At 41.4% G+C, this 21,845-nt stretch overlaps 1 protein-coding gene across 1 annotated transcript in view; it reads right to left on the bottom strand.

Moving 5' to 3' along the window:
* The window catches only part of ARID5B (AT-rich interaction domain 5B), a 317,531-nt gene extending 297,641 nt beyond the window's left edge, over nucleotides 1-19,890 (bottom strand). The window contains exons 1-2 of the mRNA XM_033940669.1: nucleotides 19,558-19,890; nucleotides 18,989-19,243 (exon numbers count right to left, since the gene is read on the bottom strand). Of these exons, the coding sequence (XP_033796560.1) occupies nucleotides 18,989-19,243; nucleotides 19,558-19,578 (276 nt within the window). The 5' untranslated portion in view covers nucleotides 19,579-19,890. The remainder of the gene's footprint in view (nucleotides 1-18,988; nucleotides 19,244-19,557) is intronic.
* Nucleotides 19,891-21,845: the final 1,955 nt, after the last annotated feature.

Consider the following 21,845-nt stretch of genomic DNA (forward strand, 5'->3'; position numbering starts at 1 on the left):
GTAGCGTGCGCTAAAAACGCTAGTGCACCTTTGTAAAAGGAGTCCTAAGGGTATAATTTACTGTAATATTACTCCTATTCCTTTGAGCTTCAAAGTATAATATGTAGTTGTAAAATTTGAAAAATTCAATAAACACAAAAAATTGCAACTTCACTACTTAACTTGCAGCACATGCAAGTGTAGAATTGTAAATTGAAGCAGCTTCTGAAGTTGTGAAACTGCCAAACTTCCCTGCTGTTCATTTTTTTCCAAAAATGTAGACTTGTGAAATAGCTGCTCCCAGCGGCAAATACGTATACACCCTTTGATCCTTTTCTAAAATACCACTGAAATCAAGTATGCTCCAAACTCAATGTGTCAGTTCCAGTCTCTGTGTTATGTATAAGTTTCCTTGCAATAATCAGCCAAAACTTGAAAGTGACTCAGCACTGGCAAGTCCCCCTTCTCTGCAAGATGAAATACAAGCCGACTTTAACATCACTGTAACAACCTTGACCCGCAAAATACATGTATAGGCCTCTGTGGTGTCCCCTCCTTAATTTCCCTCTATCCCCTCCAGAACACTGGAGCTCTAAGGGCTCCTCTCCAACATAAGGCTTTGAGGTCATCACCAATCCACCCTCCCCCCCCCCAATCTCCAAATGAACCTTTGGGCCCACATAATTCCTGAAACCCTTCACTGGTGTTGGACGATGCCCCTCATATTTTCATAAGTAGATGGGAGCTGTGGGACCTTCCTCCTGGCAAATCCAAAATGAGACCAGTCTGATTCACACGCTTGGAAAACCTATGGTAATGTTAATGTGAATACTAATAGAACAGGCTAACACACAGATGTTAAGTGTATGTTCATGTGGGCATTATTTAACAGAAGTGCTCACATTAACTCCCCATTAGTACATAGCTCTTTTAAAATGAAAAGCATTTCCTTTGTCTTCTGCTTCTCTCTTATTGCAAAATTGGTACAGCATATGCATCTTGATTAACTAATACCTGTAAATGATTTACTTGCGTTTCATATAGAACAACTGAGGCAACCTTCACAACCTATTGAGCAAGAAGAGTGGAGTTTCATATCAGATTCCACTTAATACTGGCTTCAAGATTCCCTTCCTGTACAGATTACTTCTGAGCTGAAACACGCCTAAAGTGTCTATTACCCGGTTCCAATCCTTCCACAGGGCCTAAAAGCACAGAAGACATGTTGTCATGTAAGGGCTAAAATATTTTGAAAATGAAAACAAACTCTTGTTATCTACAACCTTGGCACCTCCAAGCAGAAACATGGACGTCTGCCAATAACTGAGGTCACTGGACAGATGCCATGGAATACTGAGGACTCCTCTGACCTTCTGACAACATTTTAGCTACAAAATATCAAGCTCAGCTCGTAAGGACACTGAAAATAACATATACTGTATATCCACCGTTTCATGTGCTATAGAGTGGACACAAACAGAGAAAAACTGTCCCACTCCAATTTGGACAGCTGCCGTAAGGAAGTATGATTGCCACTGAAGAGACAGTGCAGGCAAAAATACTAAAAAAAAAAAAGTATTTATAGTGCTCCATTACGTAAAGTCATGCTTGCGATAATGGAATCTTCAGCACTGGATGACAACAGCCCACCGCCAGCATATTTCTGCAATTTCCTGTTGCTTCAATAAAACGGGTAGATCACAGTAGAATTATTATATACCTCAGCCAGGTTGCGCATTATTAAAAACTACACAGTCTGCATATGCTTTACTCTCCCGAGCAATACAGTAATTATGGTTAAAGGACAAGCCGCATAAAAAGAGCCAATTTATCTTACACATGCTCAGGAATACTACTGTGTAACTAAGCAACTAAAGACAAAATATGGTCTCATTAATTCACTCCTATGCTTATTTAAAAGACACAATTAGAACATTTTTATTTTGCAGGCTGAACCATAGCTCAACATGCTTGAGGGTGTAGCTCGTAAGGTCTATTATTCTCAAAGACAATAGTTTAATGTTTCGTGCCACTGATCGGGATGAGAAACGCAACTGTGGTGAACAGTGAATAGTTTCTGCTTTCTCTTTAGTCTGTATCAGAAAAGAAGCCACAAAAATGTTTAGACAAAAAAAGGGAACAGTTTTTAAGTAACACTGAAGTCAAGCTGTTGGCTTATTAAAGGAGCCCTATGTACTTTCTCCTTAAGTGATATCATGGTTCTTTGGTTTACTGCTAAAACAAACAAAAAAAATAAGCTTATTTCTAAAATGAGGAGCTAGCAGATGTGTTTATTTCCTAACATGCCTCTTAAAAACTATGATCACTCTATTTAATTTTGGAATGCCGATTAATACGATGGCATGAAAATATTGACAAGCAATATGCTACACATAAGTTAAGCATCATTTTGCAATATAAAAAAAGACCAAAAGTAATTTAAGTAAACCAAAACTCATAACTGCTGTTCCTTGTCTTAGCAGAATTGCTAGAAGTCATAAGTTGTATTTTATAAGGGAAAAAAAAGAGAGAGCAAAAGTTCTACCAGTTGTTAAGATTAAATTCACCAGTAATTACAGAAGACAAGTGGAAAATTATTTTACAGGAGATTCTGTCTCCAAACCCACAGAAAATCTTCAGTGCTTTGCAGTACACGTCTACCCCCGAGACGCTCAAAGCTGACATGCAATCTTGTCTCTAACTGAAAAAGACAGGCAAGATCAACTTTGCCTAATAACTGACATAACATAACATAAAATCAGATTTCCATACCGCATAACCTTGGAGTTCAATGTGGTTTACAAAAGATGCCATCCACATTAAAGGTAGCCACATTCAGATTAACCATAGCTAAAATGATTACACAAAAAAACCAAAAGATGAATTAATGAACAAAAATAGAGGAATCAAAGAAATCTAATTAATTATAAATTTTGAAAAAAGATAAGTTTTTCGTTGATTTCTCAAATGTAAATAGGAGTGTGACATAAGAAGAATGTTACGAAAGACCTTGTTGTGAGAGGCTGCTTGAAAGGAGAGAGTACGATCATGGCATTTCTTACTTCTGCAACTGAGTGGACCAATATTGGACAGCACTTGTACGTTTAACACTAGCCACCATGGCCCCGATTCTATAAAATTTGTTTAAATTTAGGTGCCTAGACTGGCACGCTGAGCTAATCTAGGTGCCTTAGGCCATCTTTTACAAAGCCGTTTAGTGTGGGCTGCTGTGGCAACTACCCCAAAGGGATTTAAAGGGCTTCAGGGCCGTTGCCACACAGCGGCCACTAGCACAGCTTTATTAAAGGGGGGGTGTTAATTATTTAACTAGCCATAATTGGCTTGAAACTGTCCTGTATGCCCCATATTCCCTGCTTGCTTTACTTCATCTCCTGTCCAGGGACTTGCCTCAGGAGGTCCGTGGCTCAGTGCTTTTGACTTCTATGCGGGTGGCGTGGGAGGGACTGGTGGGAGGCTGGGGGGAATCCGACGGTGACTAATTTGTTGCCACTTACAGGCAATCCTCTTTTTGTGCCCATGCGGCTCAAATCCCGCCCACAGGTGGGGCCTCTGACGCCTGGGCCAACCGGTTGGGCCCATGTGCCTAAGGCCCCGCCCACAGGAGGGGCCTAAGCCTACTGGGCCTATTCCGGTTGGCCCAGGCGTCTCAGGCCCCACCTGTGGGCGGGATTTGAACCGCCTGGGCCAATCAGGTCCTAAGGCCAGCCATTCAACGGTTATAACTGATATGCGACTTTGTATTGGTTTTTTCCTTGTTCTAGTGGTTTTCCCGCCACTGTTTGTTGTCTTTTATATTTTGCTGTTTTCTTACGATACCGCCTTTTTTTTCAGTCAATAAAAATTGTTTACAATCTAACTAGCCATAATTGGCACCTGCCAGAAAGTAGGCGTGGTTAGGGGCAGATTGTGGGTGGATCTTGGGCGTGTTTTGACTTAGGTGCCAGTAGGCGCCTAACTTAGACACAATCATTTAAGCCAAGAAAAACCTGACGTAACTCTATAAATGGTGCCTAACTTGTGATTGACATTTGCGCTCCTTGATGCCTATATGTTAGAATCAGCGCCTAAGAGGGTACTTCTATAATGAAGTGCTTATTTATTGGCACTGAGAACATGCCTATATAGACTGTGTTCTATAAGGAAAAGCAGGTGTCCGCTTGTCTTTATAAAATACTAGTGTAACTAGGTAAAATATTCACCTATATCTTAAGACACATTTAGTTTGACCAATCACGGAACTAGTATCAGTTTCCATGCCTACATTATAAAATGCTATAATCTACATGCATTAATCTGTGTGTGTAAACATATGTCCTACTTATGCTTCACCTTAATTCCATTTCTTTGAAAATCCATCTGCAAAGTGCATACCGTTAAACACTGGGGTGTGCTAACAGAATACTGCGTTATCTGGAAAATGGTCACATAACCACGTATCCTTGCGCATGCATACGTGAGTAAAATACCTGCATTTACGTGCATTCTTGCCACCTAAATCTAGCAGGTCCTTTTTGTACACAAAGAGGTAACTGCATGAGGGCTCTAGCCACGAGCTTTCAGCATCGCTGCAGACATGGAAGGCTGATTCTGTAACAAGATGCCTAGATTCAGGGGCTAGGAAAGCTTACTCCATAAAGAAAAAGTAGGTTTATCTCTAGAAAAACACTGATGTAAGCTACCTGCAAGCATGAACATTTATGCCAGCGATAAGAGTCGGTGCAAATACTTGCACAGACTGCAAAGGAACACGTGCAGGTAAGGTTTTATAATCTATGCATGTAAACGTGCACGCTTTCCAAACTACTGTGCAGCTGGAAAATGGCAATTCATGCATTTGTGTCAACATACATGTGTAAATGGCTAGAATTCCAGTAGTGGCATAGTAAGGGGGGGAGCAGATTGCCCAGGGTACGATCTTGGGGGTGGGGGGGGTGTCATCACCTCTCCGCCCTCCCATGTCACACTCACGCTTTCCCTTCCCTGCCCCCCCCCTCCCCACCATCAAAACGACTATAGCCTGCTGCTCACGCTAGCTTAGCTCTCTCTGAAATCACTTCCGAGTCGCAGGGCCAGGAAGTGACATCAGAGGGAAAGCCTATGCCAGCGCAAACAGCAGGTCGGAAGAGCTGCTTGCGCTGGTGAAAATTTAAAGAGGGGTGGGAAGGGAGGGTGCAAGTGTGGTGTGGGGGGAGTAGAAAGGAAGGTGCAGGAGGCGCCACCACCCCAGGTGACTCCCACGTTCACTATGCATACATTCTTGCCACCTAAAACATCTCCTTATAGAATTACCCCCATAGTGTGGTTGCAAATTCTTAAGACTGCCCCAGTAAGAGCAGACCATGATCACACTGCCCAACTATGCAGACAGTTGGCAATATTCAGCAACAATCCAAGTGACCGCCCCAAATTAGATGAATAGGCACTAAATATTACCACTACAGTATAATCTCGTTATAACGGACTCGCTTATAACGAAACCTTGCCTATAGCGGACGAGGTCCGCTGGCCCCGGCCGAACACCATTATAAACATACAGAAAATCATCGAATATAGCGGACTCGCATATAACAGACTTTCGGATATAACGGACAACTATTTTGGTCCCCAGAGCCGCTTTAGCTGTAGTTTTATTCGGCTATAACGGACATGCAGGATCCCCTACAAGGCACGTGGCGTGCCGGTGATATAGTATCAAAATGCAGCCCAGAAAAAAAATGACAGAGTATTTTTCTTTCCAGTACAGTGTTCTGGTTTGCAATCATTTCGTGCCATACCAATGTTTTGCTGAGTTTTGTTATTGATGATGCTGATATGGTTGTGCAGTGACTATTGTTCATTGATTGAACATTGTTTACTGATTGAACGTTGTTTCAAGTTGACCTAAATGAAGTTTTAAAAAAATGCAACTCTGGATATAACGGACTCTGGATATAGCGGACCGCTTTTTCAGGTCCCTTGAAGTCTGTTACAATGAGATTATACTGTATACATATACTGTAGCTTGACAGTGATACACATATTCTGCATGGTAGATTATGTATAGAGGAACTAAATATATGTAAAAGATTTTTGTAAATGCCTGCTACAGCATTTTAAAAAGACAGATGTTGGCTGCAGGGTTTAAATATTGACCTATACATCCTCCCTCCCCCCCCCCTCCCAAAGCCCTGTTCTTGCTGTCCATGAAACTTAAATTCGCTAACTGCATTTACATTATTAATAGATCACAAAGTAATCAAAAAACACATTTACACAGGACTTTCATCACTCAAATGTTCTAAACCTAACTCCTGATGATGTTTTCAGCATTCAACATTATTTACGTGAACCTTCTTCTCAGCACTATAAAACAAACAAAAAAAACAAAAAAAAAAAACCAACCTTTCCTCATCCCTTCTGAAAGGAGGTTAATGAGCGTTTTTAACAGTAGAAATATTTCATAGAATGCATTGTCTTCATAGAAACAAATTCGCCAAAAGTAATGTCCTGAATCCATCTGAATATTTCTCAGATAACAGCACTTTCTATCCATAAGTGCTGCTATTGTCCAGATAGTATATCTGAATATCCTTGCAGACAATGCCAGGGAAACTTATCCGGGTAACTTAGAACAAACAGATGACCATCTTATCAACATAAAATTATCCAAAGAATAGACTATTTCCACTATCCAGATAGGTTCCAGAATAGATCTGGATAATCAGTGCCAGCCATTACTTAATGTTTTGGATACTTTTTTGACCACTATCACCAGTGTTTTGGTGTTTTTTAAATCGCTGGACACCCTGGCTGAATATTGACCCATAAGCTCATCAGGGAGATCTACATCTGAAGAATACATGGATCACACTAGGGCTGGATCAAAGCACACCGCTGGTGGCTGCATCTCAAAAAGATATACAGTAGCAGAATTAGGAAAGGCGGGTGGGTGGGGGGAGGAAAATGTATTTTGAGGATTAAAATTACTGTATTATAATATTGTAATCACATAATATGTCTTATTGTATTAACAATTGGGAGGAGGGTGGGGGAAAATGATTGTTTTATGTATTACTTGTGTAATTAATAGTGTGTTTTATGCAGTGTTTTATGTTCAATTAATTGTATTGCAGTGTCAAAGTTTGAAAATCAATAAAGATTTATTTAAAAAAAAAAAAAAAGGAAAGGCGACCAAACTGATTAAGGTAGTGGAATGACTTTCACTCAAGGAAAGACTAACGAGATTAGGGGCCTTCAGCTTGGAGAAGAGACCGCTGAGGAGCATATGACAGTTCTATAAAATGCCAAGTGGAATGGAATTGATAAACGCAAATCAATTGTTTATTCTTAAAAAATACAAAAATACAAAAACTAGGGGATACTCCCTATGAAGTTACACAGTAGCACATATAAAGGCAAAAAAAGGAGAAAATATTCATTCACGCGACATAGTTAAACCTCAGAATTCACAGCCAGAGAATGTGGCAAATGGTTTGAACAAATTTCTGGAGATTTAATCCCCAAACCATTAAGACAGACCCAGGAAGAGTCACTGGTTTTCCCTGGGGGTAGATAGCAGGGAATCTTGCTATTTGTTGGGATTCTGCCAGGTAGGTTTGACCTGCTTTGGCCATAGTTAGGATACTAGGTTAGATGGACTTTGATCTGACCCATTATTGCAATTCTTATGTCTTATGACTACTAATGTACATTATTAGTACATAAACCCCATTGCATAAAACAGGCTCCAGTTACCTTCCAATCTCTAATCTTCCATTCATCTCTAAACTATTAGAATGTTTTGTGTTTAACCAACTACAATATAATCTCGTAAAGGACTTCAAGGGACCTGGAAAAATGGTCCATTATATCCAGAGTCCGTTATATCCAGAGTTGCATTTTTTCAAAACTTTATTTAGGGCAACTTGAAACAACGTAAATCGATGAACAGTCACTGCACAACCATATCAGCAACCTCAAGAACCAAACTCAGCAAAACATTGGTATGGCACGAAATGATTGCAGAACCAGAACACTGTACTGGAAAGAAAAATACTCTGTCATTTTTTTTCTGGGCTGCATTTTGATACTATATCACCGGCATGCCACGTGCCTTGTAGGTGGAGCCTGCATGTCCATTATAGCTGAATAAAACTACAGCTAAAAGCGGCTCTGGGGACCAAAATAGTTGTCCGTTATATCCAAAAGTCCATTATATGCGAGTCCACTATATCCGATGATTTTCTGTATGTTTATAATGGCGCTCAGCTGGGACCAGCGGACCTCATCTGCTATAGGCGAGGTTCCGTTATAAGCAAGATTATACTGTATTTCTTCAATATAGTGAAGGCAATATGTGTCCCAAAAAACTACAAACCAATAATGAACACAAGAGATTAGGGTAATAACTATGAAGGGAAAAGACCTCAAATGTCCCCATGCCCAAAGCTCATGGCTTAGTTCAAGCCTGAGCGTGTTTCTTCATCTCCACACGCCAGTGAAGCAGGACGAATATAATTCCTTGGTGCTACATACAAGTTGTACCCTGCATTCAAGTCGCAGGGCTGTTTCATCTACCAGCGCAGCTCTGTGGATAATTTTCACCTTCATATCCCCTGATGAAGTCATCAAGTGAAACAGTTTAGGCCACCGCTGGGACAATAGATATGTGCCTTTCTATTCACTTTTTTTGCTGTTGGTGTTTGCCAATTGAACATTGTTGGTTTGCATGGCTTGATTTTTGCATTCAATCAATCTTTCTTGTACGTCTCCTGTTTTTTTCAGGGAGTTTTTTCAAAACGCAGCACTGTGATTGTTGGGCATAAATGCCTTTGTGCACTGAGTGAATTTACACATCATTATTTGAACTTTTTCACTTGAGCACATTTACATTAAATGAAAAGGAGGGGTTTTTAGACCTATGATAATACCCTTGCTCCCTGAGGTGCCCTTGAACTAACCATGAGCTTTGGGCACAGGGACATTTGATTTCTTTTCCCCTTCATAAGTATTAACCAAATATTCGAACATATAGAATCTTTCAACTTTTTGCATCCCTCACAATCCGGTTTCCGCAAACATCTCTCTACCGAAACAATAGTCACTTTTCTTTTGAATGATTGTAATTCAGCTATTGATCGTGGCAAAATTGTTCTTATCGCTTTCGATCTGGTTAGTCGTCCATTCTCATTTCTCGTCTCACCTCCCTAGAGATCTCAAGAACAGTTTTACGCTGTTTTTCATCTTTTCAGCCTCCGTTTCTAATCAGTCCTTAATAATCTCAAGGTTCAATATTATCAACTCTTTTGTTCAACCTCTTTTTGAGCCCCTTGACACTCCTAATTCAAGAATCACAGACAAGATGTTACATTTACACAGACAATATTCTTTTGGTTACAGTCCACGACCCTTTCAAACCTGATCCGACTCCTATTCAAGCTTGTCTTGCAAAGGCTGATCTATGGCTTTCTTCCAACTGTCTTGTTCTAAATCCTTCGAAGTCTCAAATCATATGGGTAACAGGGACGTGCTCTTCTCCACTCACAGTTCCTTTTCTCTGCTCAAAACCTCAGAAGTTGGTCGGCTCCTTAGTATTCATATAGCTGGCGCTCTCACTTTTCAAACACAAAATTTCCTGTTACAAAATCCTGTTTCTACTCCTCCAATTAATTTGATTTGTGCCTATAAAGATTACTTCCAAGTTAGATTGTTGCAATGTAATTTATGCTGCTTTACCACAAGTGACACTGAAGATTTTGCAGGCGATGCAAAACACTGCAATCACCCATGCCCGCTGCTCCAACCATGTAACTCCCCTTTTCAAGAAAAGCCATTGGTTTCATATTCCTTACATATAAATCATAAACTTCAAAAACTAGTATTTAAGACTCTGCATACGGGCATTCCTCATTACCTAGCTTCATTTCTCATTCCATACAAACCTGCTTGCAGCCTTCGTTCTGCTACAGCCCATCAATTATCAATTCCTTTAGTCCACATGACAAAATTATGTTCAACTCAGCATTCTTCGCCATTGTCCCATCACTAGGGAAAGCACTCCCTTTAAAAACTTTGTTCTGAACCCTCTTAAAATCTCATCTTTTTGCTTTGGTGTTCGGTGGGCGAAAGTTGGCTTCTGCAAGAAAGTAATTTCTCCCGTCCCCTTGTCCTTCCATTTCCCTTCCCCGTCTCCCTACTGTTCTTTCATCCTTGTTTCCATCTTCCTTCCGCTATAGAATTTGTAGTTCCTTTCATGTTCTAAATATTAGTAAACTACGCTGATATGTATTGAAGAAGTGGTATATAAAAAAACTTTTAAACATTAAATATTAAATCATGTGTGCTCAAGTTTCTTGCTGATAAGGTTCCTTCTTGCTTAGCTGCTACCTTAAATATTTATGTTTCACCCCACTCTATACACTCCAGCTCCCAGATTTTGTTTGAGGTCCTTAATTTTCAACAAGTCAAACTTGATTACATAGAGAGTCAATTTTCATGAGACTGCAGATCCATCTTGTGGAATTTATTGCTATCAGAGTCTTTGCTTCATTTTCAAAAACAGTTAAAAGCTCAACAAGTGTATTGATATTATAATGTTATTTTAGAAAAAAAAAAAAATCATCCTATTACTGTTTCTTGCTAAATGTTGTTATATATGTACAGTACTGCTATAAGCCACCTAGATTAGTAGATAGGTAGAATATAAGTTTTAAATAAATAAAATAAAATGTATTAGACATTTGGATTCATCAAAGGACGATAAGCACATTAGCATGTGCTATCGTGCTAGCAAGTGCAACTACAATAGTGCATGCTAGCCACCAAAGACGCCTATAGAATATAGTTAGCACATTCTACCACAATAGCGTGCGCTAACACGACAGAACGCACTAATGCGCTTATTACCCTTTGATGAATCTCCCCCCTTACTGGCACTATTAATGTTAAAAAGGGATGGCTATATAGGTGTAGTCACGGCTCACAATCCAGTCCTCGGGACACACCTAGCCAGTCAGGTTTCCAGGATATCCTCAATGAATATACGTACATAAGACAGATGTGCACACAAAAGGGGCAGTGCATACAAATCTCATGCATATTTCCTGTGGAGATCCTGAAAGCCCACCTGGCTGGGTGGACCCCACAGACTGAGTTGAGAACCACTGAGCTATAAATTCAATGATGTACCACAGGGAGGAGGTACCAAGAAGGCCAAAGAATGCCTCATCAACCCTGCTGCCCTCCTTGGGAAGTCTTTGATAAGTATCTTGCCATTTCATGAGCACACACACGTGTGCATCATACAGACTGCATATTTATCACATAAATCATATATTTGTCCAAAGCCATAATCAAAGAGCCACAAATATCAATTCAGAACGGTGTGATAGTCAGGCCTCGCAAAAGTAGATCTTAAAATAATATATCAAAAGGTATTTACAAACAACAAATTCTCAGATCCACAGCCCTGTTAATCTAAACCAAAGGAGACAGATGAGTAGACTAATGGCATCCTTTCTCTTCTCGTGCGTTTATCTAGGATCCAACTCAAAACTCTGCAGTGGCTTACTCGCAGCTGCGAAACGTAATAGAGCAACTTAAGTCAATCCATGTCTAGGTGAGTTCAGTTCCTTCTAATAGATAAGGTCCCACAACAACAAAAAAAATCACAAGCAAGGCACAATTTTCAAACTGTCCACCCTAGTGCAAACTCTACATGGTTTTTTGGGGTATGTTTTTTTTAAACCATGAACTTTCTACCAAATTTCAAAGGGGAAGACTGGATGTACTTTTTCTAGGAAACCTGTCTTTGTACCAAAATTTCAGCACATGCAAAATTTTCAGCACATGCAAAATTTTCTTAAGAGAAAAAAAATGGTCAGAGATTTGAAATTTCAATCTTTAGGTGCTACTTTTACAATTTAGCCAAAATATTACAAACACTAAGCCTACATCTAGCCAAACTAATGGACCAATGCAGAAAACTACTGCACGTTAATGGCCACACAGTGCAGGGAAGCAGTTGAGCGCAGGTGTTAACTCGCATAGAAGACATTAAAAAGTATGGTAATGAGCATATTGAAGTATTCTGTGCAGTGCAGAGAAGTAAAAAAGAGTGGCGGTTTGACACACACGTTATACCAAATCAAAAAGCTCTGACACAAAGGACCATGTTCTATATAAGATGCATTAAAAAAAATTGGCACCAAAAAAAGGGTGGCGCTTAGCACGATTTTAAAAAATGCATCAAAAGGTACGCACAGTTTATAGAATCATGCTTAGCATCATACGCTTAACTAGAATTTAGGAGCACCCATTTTGGCCTAAATATCTGGGCCTAAATTGTGCACAGATCGGGTGTATTAGAAACATCCTCTTTTGCGATTCATGTACTAGACTTTAGGCACACTAGCTTACAGAATACATTTAGAAAAATGTGCATACAAATTCTAATTTGTGCCAAATGTTATGTGTTAATTTCCAGTTATCAGCACTGATTAGCTTGTTAAACAATTAAGTTGTGTATGCAATCAGCAATGCTTACAGATTTGTGTACAATATGCAACATTGGTAGCACAATACAGAATTAGGCCCTAAGACTTTGTAACTAAAATTCAAAGAGGTGGTCATATCTTATTACCTGACTAGTATTACTGCCTAGATGTAATTTTTCTCTAGTATATTATGGGGTTTATTTTCTAAAGAGAAAAATGTCCAAAAAATGGCACAAAGTGGCATTTGGATGATTTGTTTGCTAAAACGCCCAAACTGTCACTTTCAAAGCAAATTTTTCTATGCTGCTTGTCTGCAGTGCATCTTAATCTCAAGGGAGCATGTTGGGAGCATGTTTTGGGCAGAATTAGGATGGACTTATGATTTGGACGTTTTTCTGCAATAATGGAACATTGCAGGAAATGTCCAGGGCAAAACTTGGATATTTGAGGCTAGACCTGTTTCAGTAACGAATACGTGCCAAAAAGCTGTCCAAACTGACCAGAAGACCACTGGAGGCATGAAGGCATAACCCCTCACATACCCCCCCCCAGTGGTCAATGACCACCCTCCCACCCTCCAAAAATGTGAGTAAAACAGTACATACCAGCCTGTATGACAGCTTTAGATGTTATAGCCAGTCCTATTAGAGCAACAAGCAGGTCTCTGGAGTAGCCCTAGTGGTCGGTGCAGTAGACTGCGGAGAAGGGTACCCAGGCCCATATCCCACTCTAAACTAGTAGAAAGGGGGGAATACTTCCAAAACCCACCCAAGAAAGTGTGGGATAGGCATGTGGGATCTCTTAGAGAGAGGAAGAGATAATGGCTACTGCTGATGGGCAGACTGGAAGGGCCATTTGGCCTTTATCTACCATCATGTTTCTCTATTTCTAAAACCTGCTATAGCAACATAGGTGTGACAGCAGCAGGTATAAAGGCTATGGGAGTGGTATACAGTTGGGTACAGTAAGTTTTGGGTGAATTTTAGAGGGCTTACCATGAGTAGTGTAGTGAGGGTGAGAGGCGCCTGGGGCAGTGGTACCCTTCTCCCGCCCTCTACCCCCCATCCACATTTGATCCTTCCCCATCCCCTCCTGCCACACATGTGCCATTTCCCTCCCCCCCCATACCTCTTTAATATTCCCGATGCGAGCAGCAAACCCAATCTGCTGCTCGCACCAGCACTGGCTCTTCCTCTGACATCACTTCCTAGGCGTGGGTCCAGGAAGTGACATCAGAGGAAGAGCTGACGCTGATACGAGCAGCAGGTTGGGGTTGCTGCTCACACCAGAAACGTTAGAGAGATATGAGGGAAGGGAAGGGGCATGCACGCGGTAGTGAAGGGGGAGGGAGGAAGAAACGGGGGGAGCAGAGAAGAGGATGGGTGTCGGTGTCCCCACCCGGATGGCACCTAGGGCAGATTGCTCCCTGCCCCCCCCCTTAACTACGCCACTGTTTACCATACAATGTAAGGAGGTTATGTTGAGATGTGTACCTAAGACCTTTTATGTGAGTTCAGTAGTGTCCCCCCTGGGGTGCCCCACTTTTCTGTTGGGATGTCTGTGTGGCCAATCTGCTAAGACTGCTGGCCCCTCATACGTCCCAATGGCTGGTTTTGTGCGGTTTTCCTTTGGGCTTTTTGTTTTTTGAAAATGGTTCAAAAAGATAAGATGCACCGAGGACAACCACATCTAGGACATGGTCATTTTGGAAAAACTTCTAATTTTGTTTGTTTGTTTGTTTTGGCATAAAAATTGTCATTTTCTCTACTGGATTTTGAGATTTTTTTTTTTCAAAATGGATTTTGATGTCATATTGAAAACGTCCCTCCTCATATCTTTAGATAGCTCCCGTATTGTGTAGGAGCCATTTTTAAACTAAACGGAAAAACCTCAATTATATTCAACTTTAGGAAAAAAAAAAAGAACAACTCAGCTATATTCTAATTAAGCAGACAAAATTCAAGTGCTAACACTCCATAGGCACTCCAATTTATATAATAGTTTTGAAATGTCTTCATGAAGGGTCTCTTCATTTCAAAATACATGTTGGAGCAGAAGCAGCCATGTCTGTTAAGGAGATGTGAAAGAAAAGTTCTGAGTGTATCAATGTGCCAGATGTGTGCAGGCTGGAGTAAAACAGGCAGTAAGTGCTATGAGGAGCTAGTCAAGACAAGTATAGGCTTGGGGAGAGGAACAATAGAATATATGTCAGCTCAGACTGAATAAAATCCTTTTAGTCAGCGAAAGCAACATATTAGGATCTAGCACTGTACTCAGAGTCACATACCAGCATGGATACTCCAAACCATCTGTCAACACTTAAAAGCCCTGACTAGGGTGTTAAAAAAACAGCCTAGCGCTTGTAATTAACAAACTTCTACACAGCAAGTGCTTATGCTGACTTTTGACCTAATCATTCAAAAGCCTCTACCCAAAAGATTCACCAAATGTACAACCATACACCGTGAGACACGAGTTTGAAGTTCAACACCATATTTTCCCCCTTGAGAAACTGGCATGTGGCCCAGGTGCTAGAAACATGTTTCTAGGCCGTTCACTCCAACACTGGCTGCATGTGCCTAAAGTACTTAAAGCTGACAGAGAGGCTAGCAATGTAGCCATCATGTGGAGCCACATGCGGCCCACCAGGTACTATTTTGAGGCCCTTGGTATGTTCATCATAATCACAAAAGTAAAACAAAACAGTTTCTTGATCATACGTCTCTTTAGCTATAAATGACAATATTATTATTAAGACTTAACCAAAAGGAAAGATTTATAAACTTTAAAGAGTTTTACCTCATGCAAAATTCTCATTTCTTTAATAAAACATTAATTTTTCTGAGGCCTTCCAAGTACCTACAAATCCAAAATGTGGCCCTGCAAAGGTTTGAGTTTGAGATCACTGCCAAAGGTCCATCAAGCCCAGTATCCTGTTTCCAACAGTGGCCAACCCAGGTCACAAGTACATGGCAGAAACCCAAAAAATAGCAACATTCCAGAGATGAGATTGTGACATCATAATGCCTCATTCCACCAATGCCTAAGAGCCACACTCACCAGTGATGTCACAATGGCTTAACTGTCCTATACCTGGCTCATATAAGAACATAAGAGCTGCCATAGTGGGACAGACCAAAGGTCAGTTGTCTCAAACTTGAGGCCCGGGGGCCACTTGCAGCCCACCAGGTACTATTTTGAGACCCTCGGTATGTTTATCATAATCACAAAAGTAAAATAAAACAAATTTCTTGATTATATGTCTCTTTAGCTATAAATGACAATATTATTATTAAGACTTAGCCAAAAGGAAAGATTTATAAACTTTAAAGAGTTTTACCTCATGCAAAATTGTCATTTCTTTAATAAGACATAAATTTTTCTGAGGCCTTCCAAGTACCTACAAATCTAAAATGTGGCCCTGCAAAGAGTTTGTGTTTGAGGTCACTGATGTGGAGGGACCTGGTCTCAGTTCCTGCTTTAGGCGTTCTGCTCTCTCAGACAGACTAGGATGGGGAGGGGGGGGGGGGGGCAGGCGCGCCACTCATCATGCAGTGGTGACCCTTAACACCCAGAATTAAGACCCAGGTGCATGAGCCCCCTAGATAACTCAGGGATTACTCCCGCAGCAAATGTGCTGACATCCATTCAATTCAATTTCTCCTGCATTTCATGCAGGAGAAGCGCTACCACAGCTTTGTAAAAGGAGCCCTGAATTAGTAAAATTGGGAGAATGGGGAAATAAAATCTCTAGATAATTACAAATGTAGGTTTACAGCCTCACATCATCAGGTAGCAGACGGAAACTGCCAAATTAAATGCAAATTTTATTTATTTATTTTTTGATCCCTAGCAAAGCTACTTCACAGAAATTTTGCATCTTAAACCACACCATCAAAGTTCAAACACCTTTGAGTAAAAACACACTAAACACCAACAAAACATTTGTACCCTAAAATAAAACTGGGCAAGGCCCTTAAAGACAAAGAGCTATAGCCCTGCTTGAATCCAAAGTATCCTGATCAAATGTGGAAATATCTTTTAAGTAATGGACTGCACATGGAGCAAACTATTCTGATTTATTCTCTCAAATGTGCATAGAGAAATAGGCTTATAAGACTCAAATCAATAATAAATCATTTGACTGCATATAAACAAGTTAATGGAATAAGTGAAAACAAAGCACGCTTCTTAATGGGAGTGTTATGTTGCCCTCTCTAGGCCCTGGCTCTAAATGCTAGTTTCTGTAGGCTCCCTGCCAAAGAAGTATCACTGTCTGCTGTTGCTGTTTCTGCCGCTGCCATTCTGCTAATGAATGAGTAACTCGGGCCAGAGGGGAAATTACATCACCGGGGTGTAAAACAGGACGGCATTAGGGAAAAAAAAAAATAACTTTCTACCTGCCTTAATTATTTAGCAGCAGGGCGATCATATGCAACAATCGCATACTGTATTTGCATAAGTCTGAGGTGTGCCGTCTCCAATTCGATTTGGCTTGTGCGATTCACGGTCCTCTATCATGAAGGTAATTACAGCCTCGTATTTCCGCACCAAGAACAAATAATATTAAGAATGCATGCGCAAAGAGTCATTAAAAACACATTATTTCCCTTCGCGTTATTTCATAGGGGATACTGTATAACTGGTACTTACAATTCCCCCCCCCCCAAAAAAAAAAATATATATATTATTATTGAAGTACATACAAAGTACAGCACAGGTATATTATTTTTTTTTGGGGGGGAGGTGTAATTGTTTTAGTTGATTAAAAGGTTTTACCCTATTCTTATGTCTCGCCTTAAACCAAATTCAACTGAACTGTATTACAAAGCATGTCAAGAATGTCGATGCATTAATAAAGGTGACACCGCCACATAACAGCTCAAAATGTGATTCATTTCCTGTGCGACGCAGGAGCCGACCTGCGATCGCCGTATTCTTTTGTTGATATTTAATCCTTCCCCGTTTCCAGATGACAGACCATGCTGAAGTAATAAATTTGAAAGGCAAATAATAAGTCCTAGTGACGGGGAGGGGAGAAGAGACAGCTGCACAGGAAAAGTTGGGACGAGGGGGCGGGGGGAGGGGGGCACCGAACCAGCTCCGCGCGCCAGAGGCCAACCTGCCAGCGCGCTCCAATCAGCCAGACGCCAACTGCCAAGTTCCTCATCGCTGACCAGATCAATACGCAAAACTTTATTACTGTAGCAACAAATGGCCACTCTCCTCAAGTGAGGCGTTCGGCACATTCAAACTCCTAACCAAATAAATAAATGCCGCATTCGCCAGAGGAAATCCGACCCTTGACTTTGTGATGAATATATCTGTTAAAGTATAAGGAAACGGGGGTGGCTATAACTCCATGGGAAAAGGGGGAGGGGTCCATGGGTTCCCACTGCCTAAAGGGCTGGATGGAATAATGCGAATGGGCCGAGAGCCCTGGAAACCGTGAGATCGTAGCACGCTTTTGTCTCGTAATCTATTGGTCCAGACATATAGTACAGTTCAGAGACTATAAAAATAGTTCGGCGCTAACGTCTCCGAGTCAGCTGACCCGGGCCGCTCACATATCTGCGGTCACACTTGAAAATTACAGAGCTGCGAGAGTACACTGGAAATCAAGCGCGAGCGCTCCCCCCCCCCCCCAAAAAAAAAAAAAAAAAAAAAAAAAAAGCATTTGCGCATCTGTACTGAAATTACCGGGATTCGCAAAAAATTTCTCTTCGCTAGCCATTCGGGCACATGTAACACCCCATAAATGACAATGATCTTTACTGGGGGGAGGGGGAGTCTATTCATGAAATAACCCAGAGAAAACACATTCTACCATTATTAGAAGTAAGGCAGACGTGCAACCTAAACGTCTTTCTGGGGGCGGTCCACTTTCCATAGTGATTTAAAAGCAACAGATCACAAGTGCATTTGTGAAGAAGAAAAAAAAAAAAAAAAAAAGCAGCTTAGTTGTTACCGCATAACGTGTTTGTGCTGGTAAAATGCCTACATTAAAATCCGCCCAAGCAGATCTGCAAGTTACTTGAATTTATTATTCCAGTACCTGTCATTTATCACTTTATTCAACACGTCTTTGCCAGCTCAATAGCTTTTGATCTCACTCAGCCTCCTTTTCGTAATTTCCGCCCTCTTAAACATATCAAATACTGAACAATATCGAGATTACAAAAATAACCCACCAGGGCTGAAATGAATACAATCAGCAGAAACAAGAACATGTGACATTGATACAGCAAGAGGAAAAATGCATAATTTGTTTTAAGCAGCACACTTCCCCAAACCCTCACACTGAAGCTAAAACAAGTTATTGATCTTCACTAGCTCAGCATTTCTGCCTTTTCTGTCAGACTGACACAGCCAGCAATAAAAACTCTTTAAAACATAGACACTTATTTTATTTTTGTCGCGTTGTCCCTTTCAAAACACTTCCTCACACAGATCGGCACAAAAAGAGGCTTCTATCCTTTCAGCAAACATTATAAGCCAAATAAAATGTTTACCACCTTTCCATGGTCGCTATTTCTGCCCAGGGGAGTATCTTCGGGAAGAAAATAAAGTTTAGAGCTGGATAAAAGTTGCTTGCTAGTCCTCTCTTCCCACAACAGCTGGAGCTCCGCTATGCAAATCGGATCCGCCGGTTTACATCTCACAAAGAAAAAATCGCCAAGGGACAAAATTCTTGGTCTGCCTTCAAGGTGGAACTGAAAAGCCTTGTAGAACATGTAAGGTCCGTGTAACCCACACGGCGAGCCGACCCACTGCAGAAAAAAAAGGGAAAAGACAAGCAGAGTTAGCCCCCCCTCTTTTTTTTTCCCGGAGCAGGTAAAAAGGAATAACATCCCCCCCCCCCCACCCCTCAACCGCTTATGTGCACACGTCCTCTAAAAATGATTTGTGAAGGAATTTTAAGTACACCCCCCAAGCTCCTGAAAAAAATATGACTTTTGGGGGGGAGCTGCATGGAATTAAAGTTTGGGCCAAAGTTTGGTGAATGGGTGTGTGAGCCGGGGAGATCCGGGTGGGCCCGCCGGGGGCCCCGAGGGGCGCCGATAAAGGGAGTAGATAATAATACCTTGAGTGAGTTGGGCTCCATCTCGACGTTCTGAATTGATTGAACTCAACATTCTCTCCAAACTTGTTGGCTTGAATGGATTGCATCAGGTCCTGGCAGAGGAAAGCAGCGCATCGCCCCGGCGCCGCAGAGCCCGCAATATGAAAGCCGCTCTTCGCCTTCCCCCGCTCTCCAAAATGAGCACGGAGGCGACCTAATATTTCTTTGCTCGCTCGATTTCCCCTCGGTACCGAAACCGGAACGGGATCGGTGGGCGGAGCGCGGCGCAAATTCGCGAGGAGGACAGAGGTGGGCGATCTGCCGCGCCGGAGCCCCAACCGATTGCGGCGATCCGAAGCCAGAAAGCTTTTCAAAAATCTCCGAGGTTACGCGCGGGCGGCAGCTTTCCTTAGAGCCCGGCCGCACCGAGCAGCGCCCCGGAGGATGGTTGCTTTTATTTTTCCTGCACGCCGATCTTGGCGCGTGTTCTTACCACCCTGGCAGGACCTGCGTGTATATGTATAATAAAAAGAACATTTCCTGCAGAGATTCAGGGGCGCTCTTCTCTCTAATTCTCTATCGCAGATTGCTTTTATTAGACATGTAGATTCGCTTGATAGTTAAATTACAATTCTTCACTGCCATGTTTGTAATAACTCGCCTAGTAAACTGCACGTTTGCTTGCCCGTTTAGGGGGCAAGACAAAAGTGGGTTATCGATTATATAAACATATAAATATTAATGCATTTGTTCGCTCTAAAAAAAAATAGACTCAGCAGAAAAAAAAAAAAAAAGGCGAGTGAGCTGACATCACAGGATTTGCAAACAATATTGAGCGGGCAGCTCCTGCGCTTGGGAGAATGGAACAATAAAGGAGGGGGGAACTGAGAAATCAATACGTGGTAGCGCTAGATCGGCTCGGAATATGGATTCGGCCGGCCGGTTCTGCCTGTGTTTTTCTTTAATTTTCAAGCATATACAGTCGTACGTGTTTCCAATGCTGATCGGCGCCCAGCGGCGCTCTAAAATTATAATGTTTATATAACGAAGTGGTACGGCAATACTGCCTTTCTCAGAAAGGGGGGGTGGGATTTGACTCGGTAATAGTTTCGAACTGAAAAATCCATTTAGAAAGCAGTTAAATAAAGGTAGAAATTAAGCTGTTGAAAACTGGGGGGCATGAACCGTGAGACAATAAAGGCTTTTAAATGTGTATATTTATTGTTCTGGAGCCCTGAAGCATTGCAAGGTTTGCATGCGAGGTTATTATGCAAACATTGGGAAACTTAAGAAGGACGGGGCGAGGGGAAAGCGATGAAATGGCAAAACAGCTTGAGTGTTGCAAGCCCGGCTCGTTGCACAGTTTGGAGGAAAAATGGTGCACTTTGCTTGAATTAGACGGGGCTGGCACTGTTCCGAGCAGAAGAGAGTTAGCTCGCGCAGGAGTAAACATATAATAATGCGAGCAATAAGCTCTGTACAGTATGACAGTTGAAATCTGATCTGTGATAAAATTACAGGATGTTGAAATTACGAGTAAGCTATTTTTAACGCTTTCGCAACGTTTCACCTCTAGTCGCAACGTCTACTTGAAGCAGGATTACAGTTTAAACGAAGAAAAAAAAAAACAAACCCCAAATATTCACATGACTAAGTTAATAGGACTGGGAGAGAGCAAAATAGCTGGCACGCAGTGACTAAAGGGATCACTGTGTTTATTTCTTAATAAATCTTCAATAATGTATGCCTTCATCATCTGAGCAGCAATAGCAGCCACTTGACATTTTAGAAACACATTTCGGTGGCAACTGACAAAAAAAAAGCCAAAAAAAAAAACCCCAAACAACCAACAAGATCTATCTTGTTTCTTCCCACATGAAGAGATAATCAAAGGGAAATGGCAGCGCATCAAATTACTATATGCAATAAAGCTCAAACAATAGAAGTGATTCCCACAGCGGTATTGAACTCTTTAATAATTCAAGGTAAATAATATTAAAAAAAAACTTTGCAGGATATTGGAGACAGCGTGAACTTGTTTGTCTGCTGCAAATTACCGGGGGGGGGGGGGAGGGGGCACCTACCCTGTCATTATCTTTGGCAGGGTCTAATGTGATACTTAACATTTATACGCGGGGTTATTTAAAGGCTATAGAGCTCATTTACTGGGCTTATTATACCCACCCTGATGGCTCCCCATTCACGTGCAACAGTGAATTGGCACTTGGGCAATATGGGCAATACCACTGTAGAGCTATTGTTCTGGCAACCGAGGTTCAAGGAGTCTTGCTGGAGCTTGTGAGTATTTT

Source organism: Geotrypetes seraphini, chromosome 4, assembly GCF_902459505.1.
Source record: "Geotrypetes seraphini chromosome 4, aGeoSer1.1, whole genome shotgun sequence".
NCBI lineage: Eukaryota > Metazoa > Chordata > Amphibia > Gymnophiona > Dermophiidae > Geotrypetes > Geotrypetes seraphini.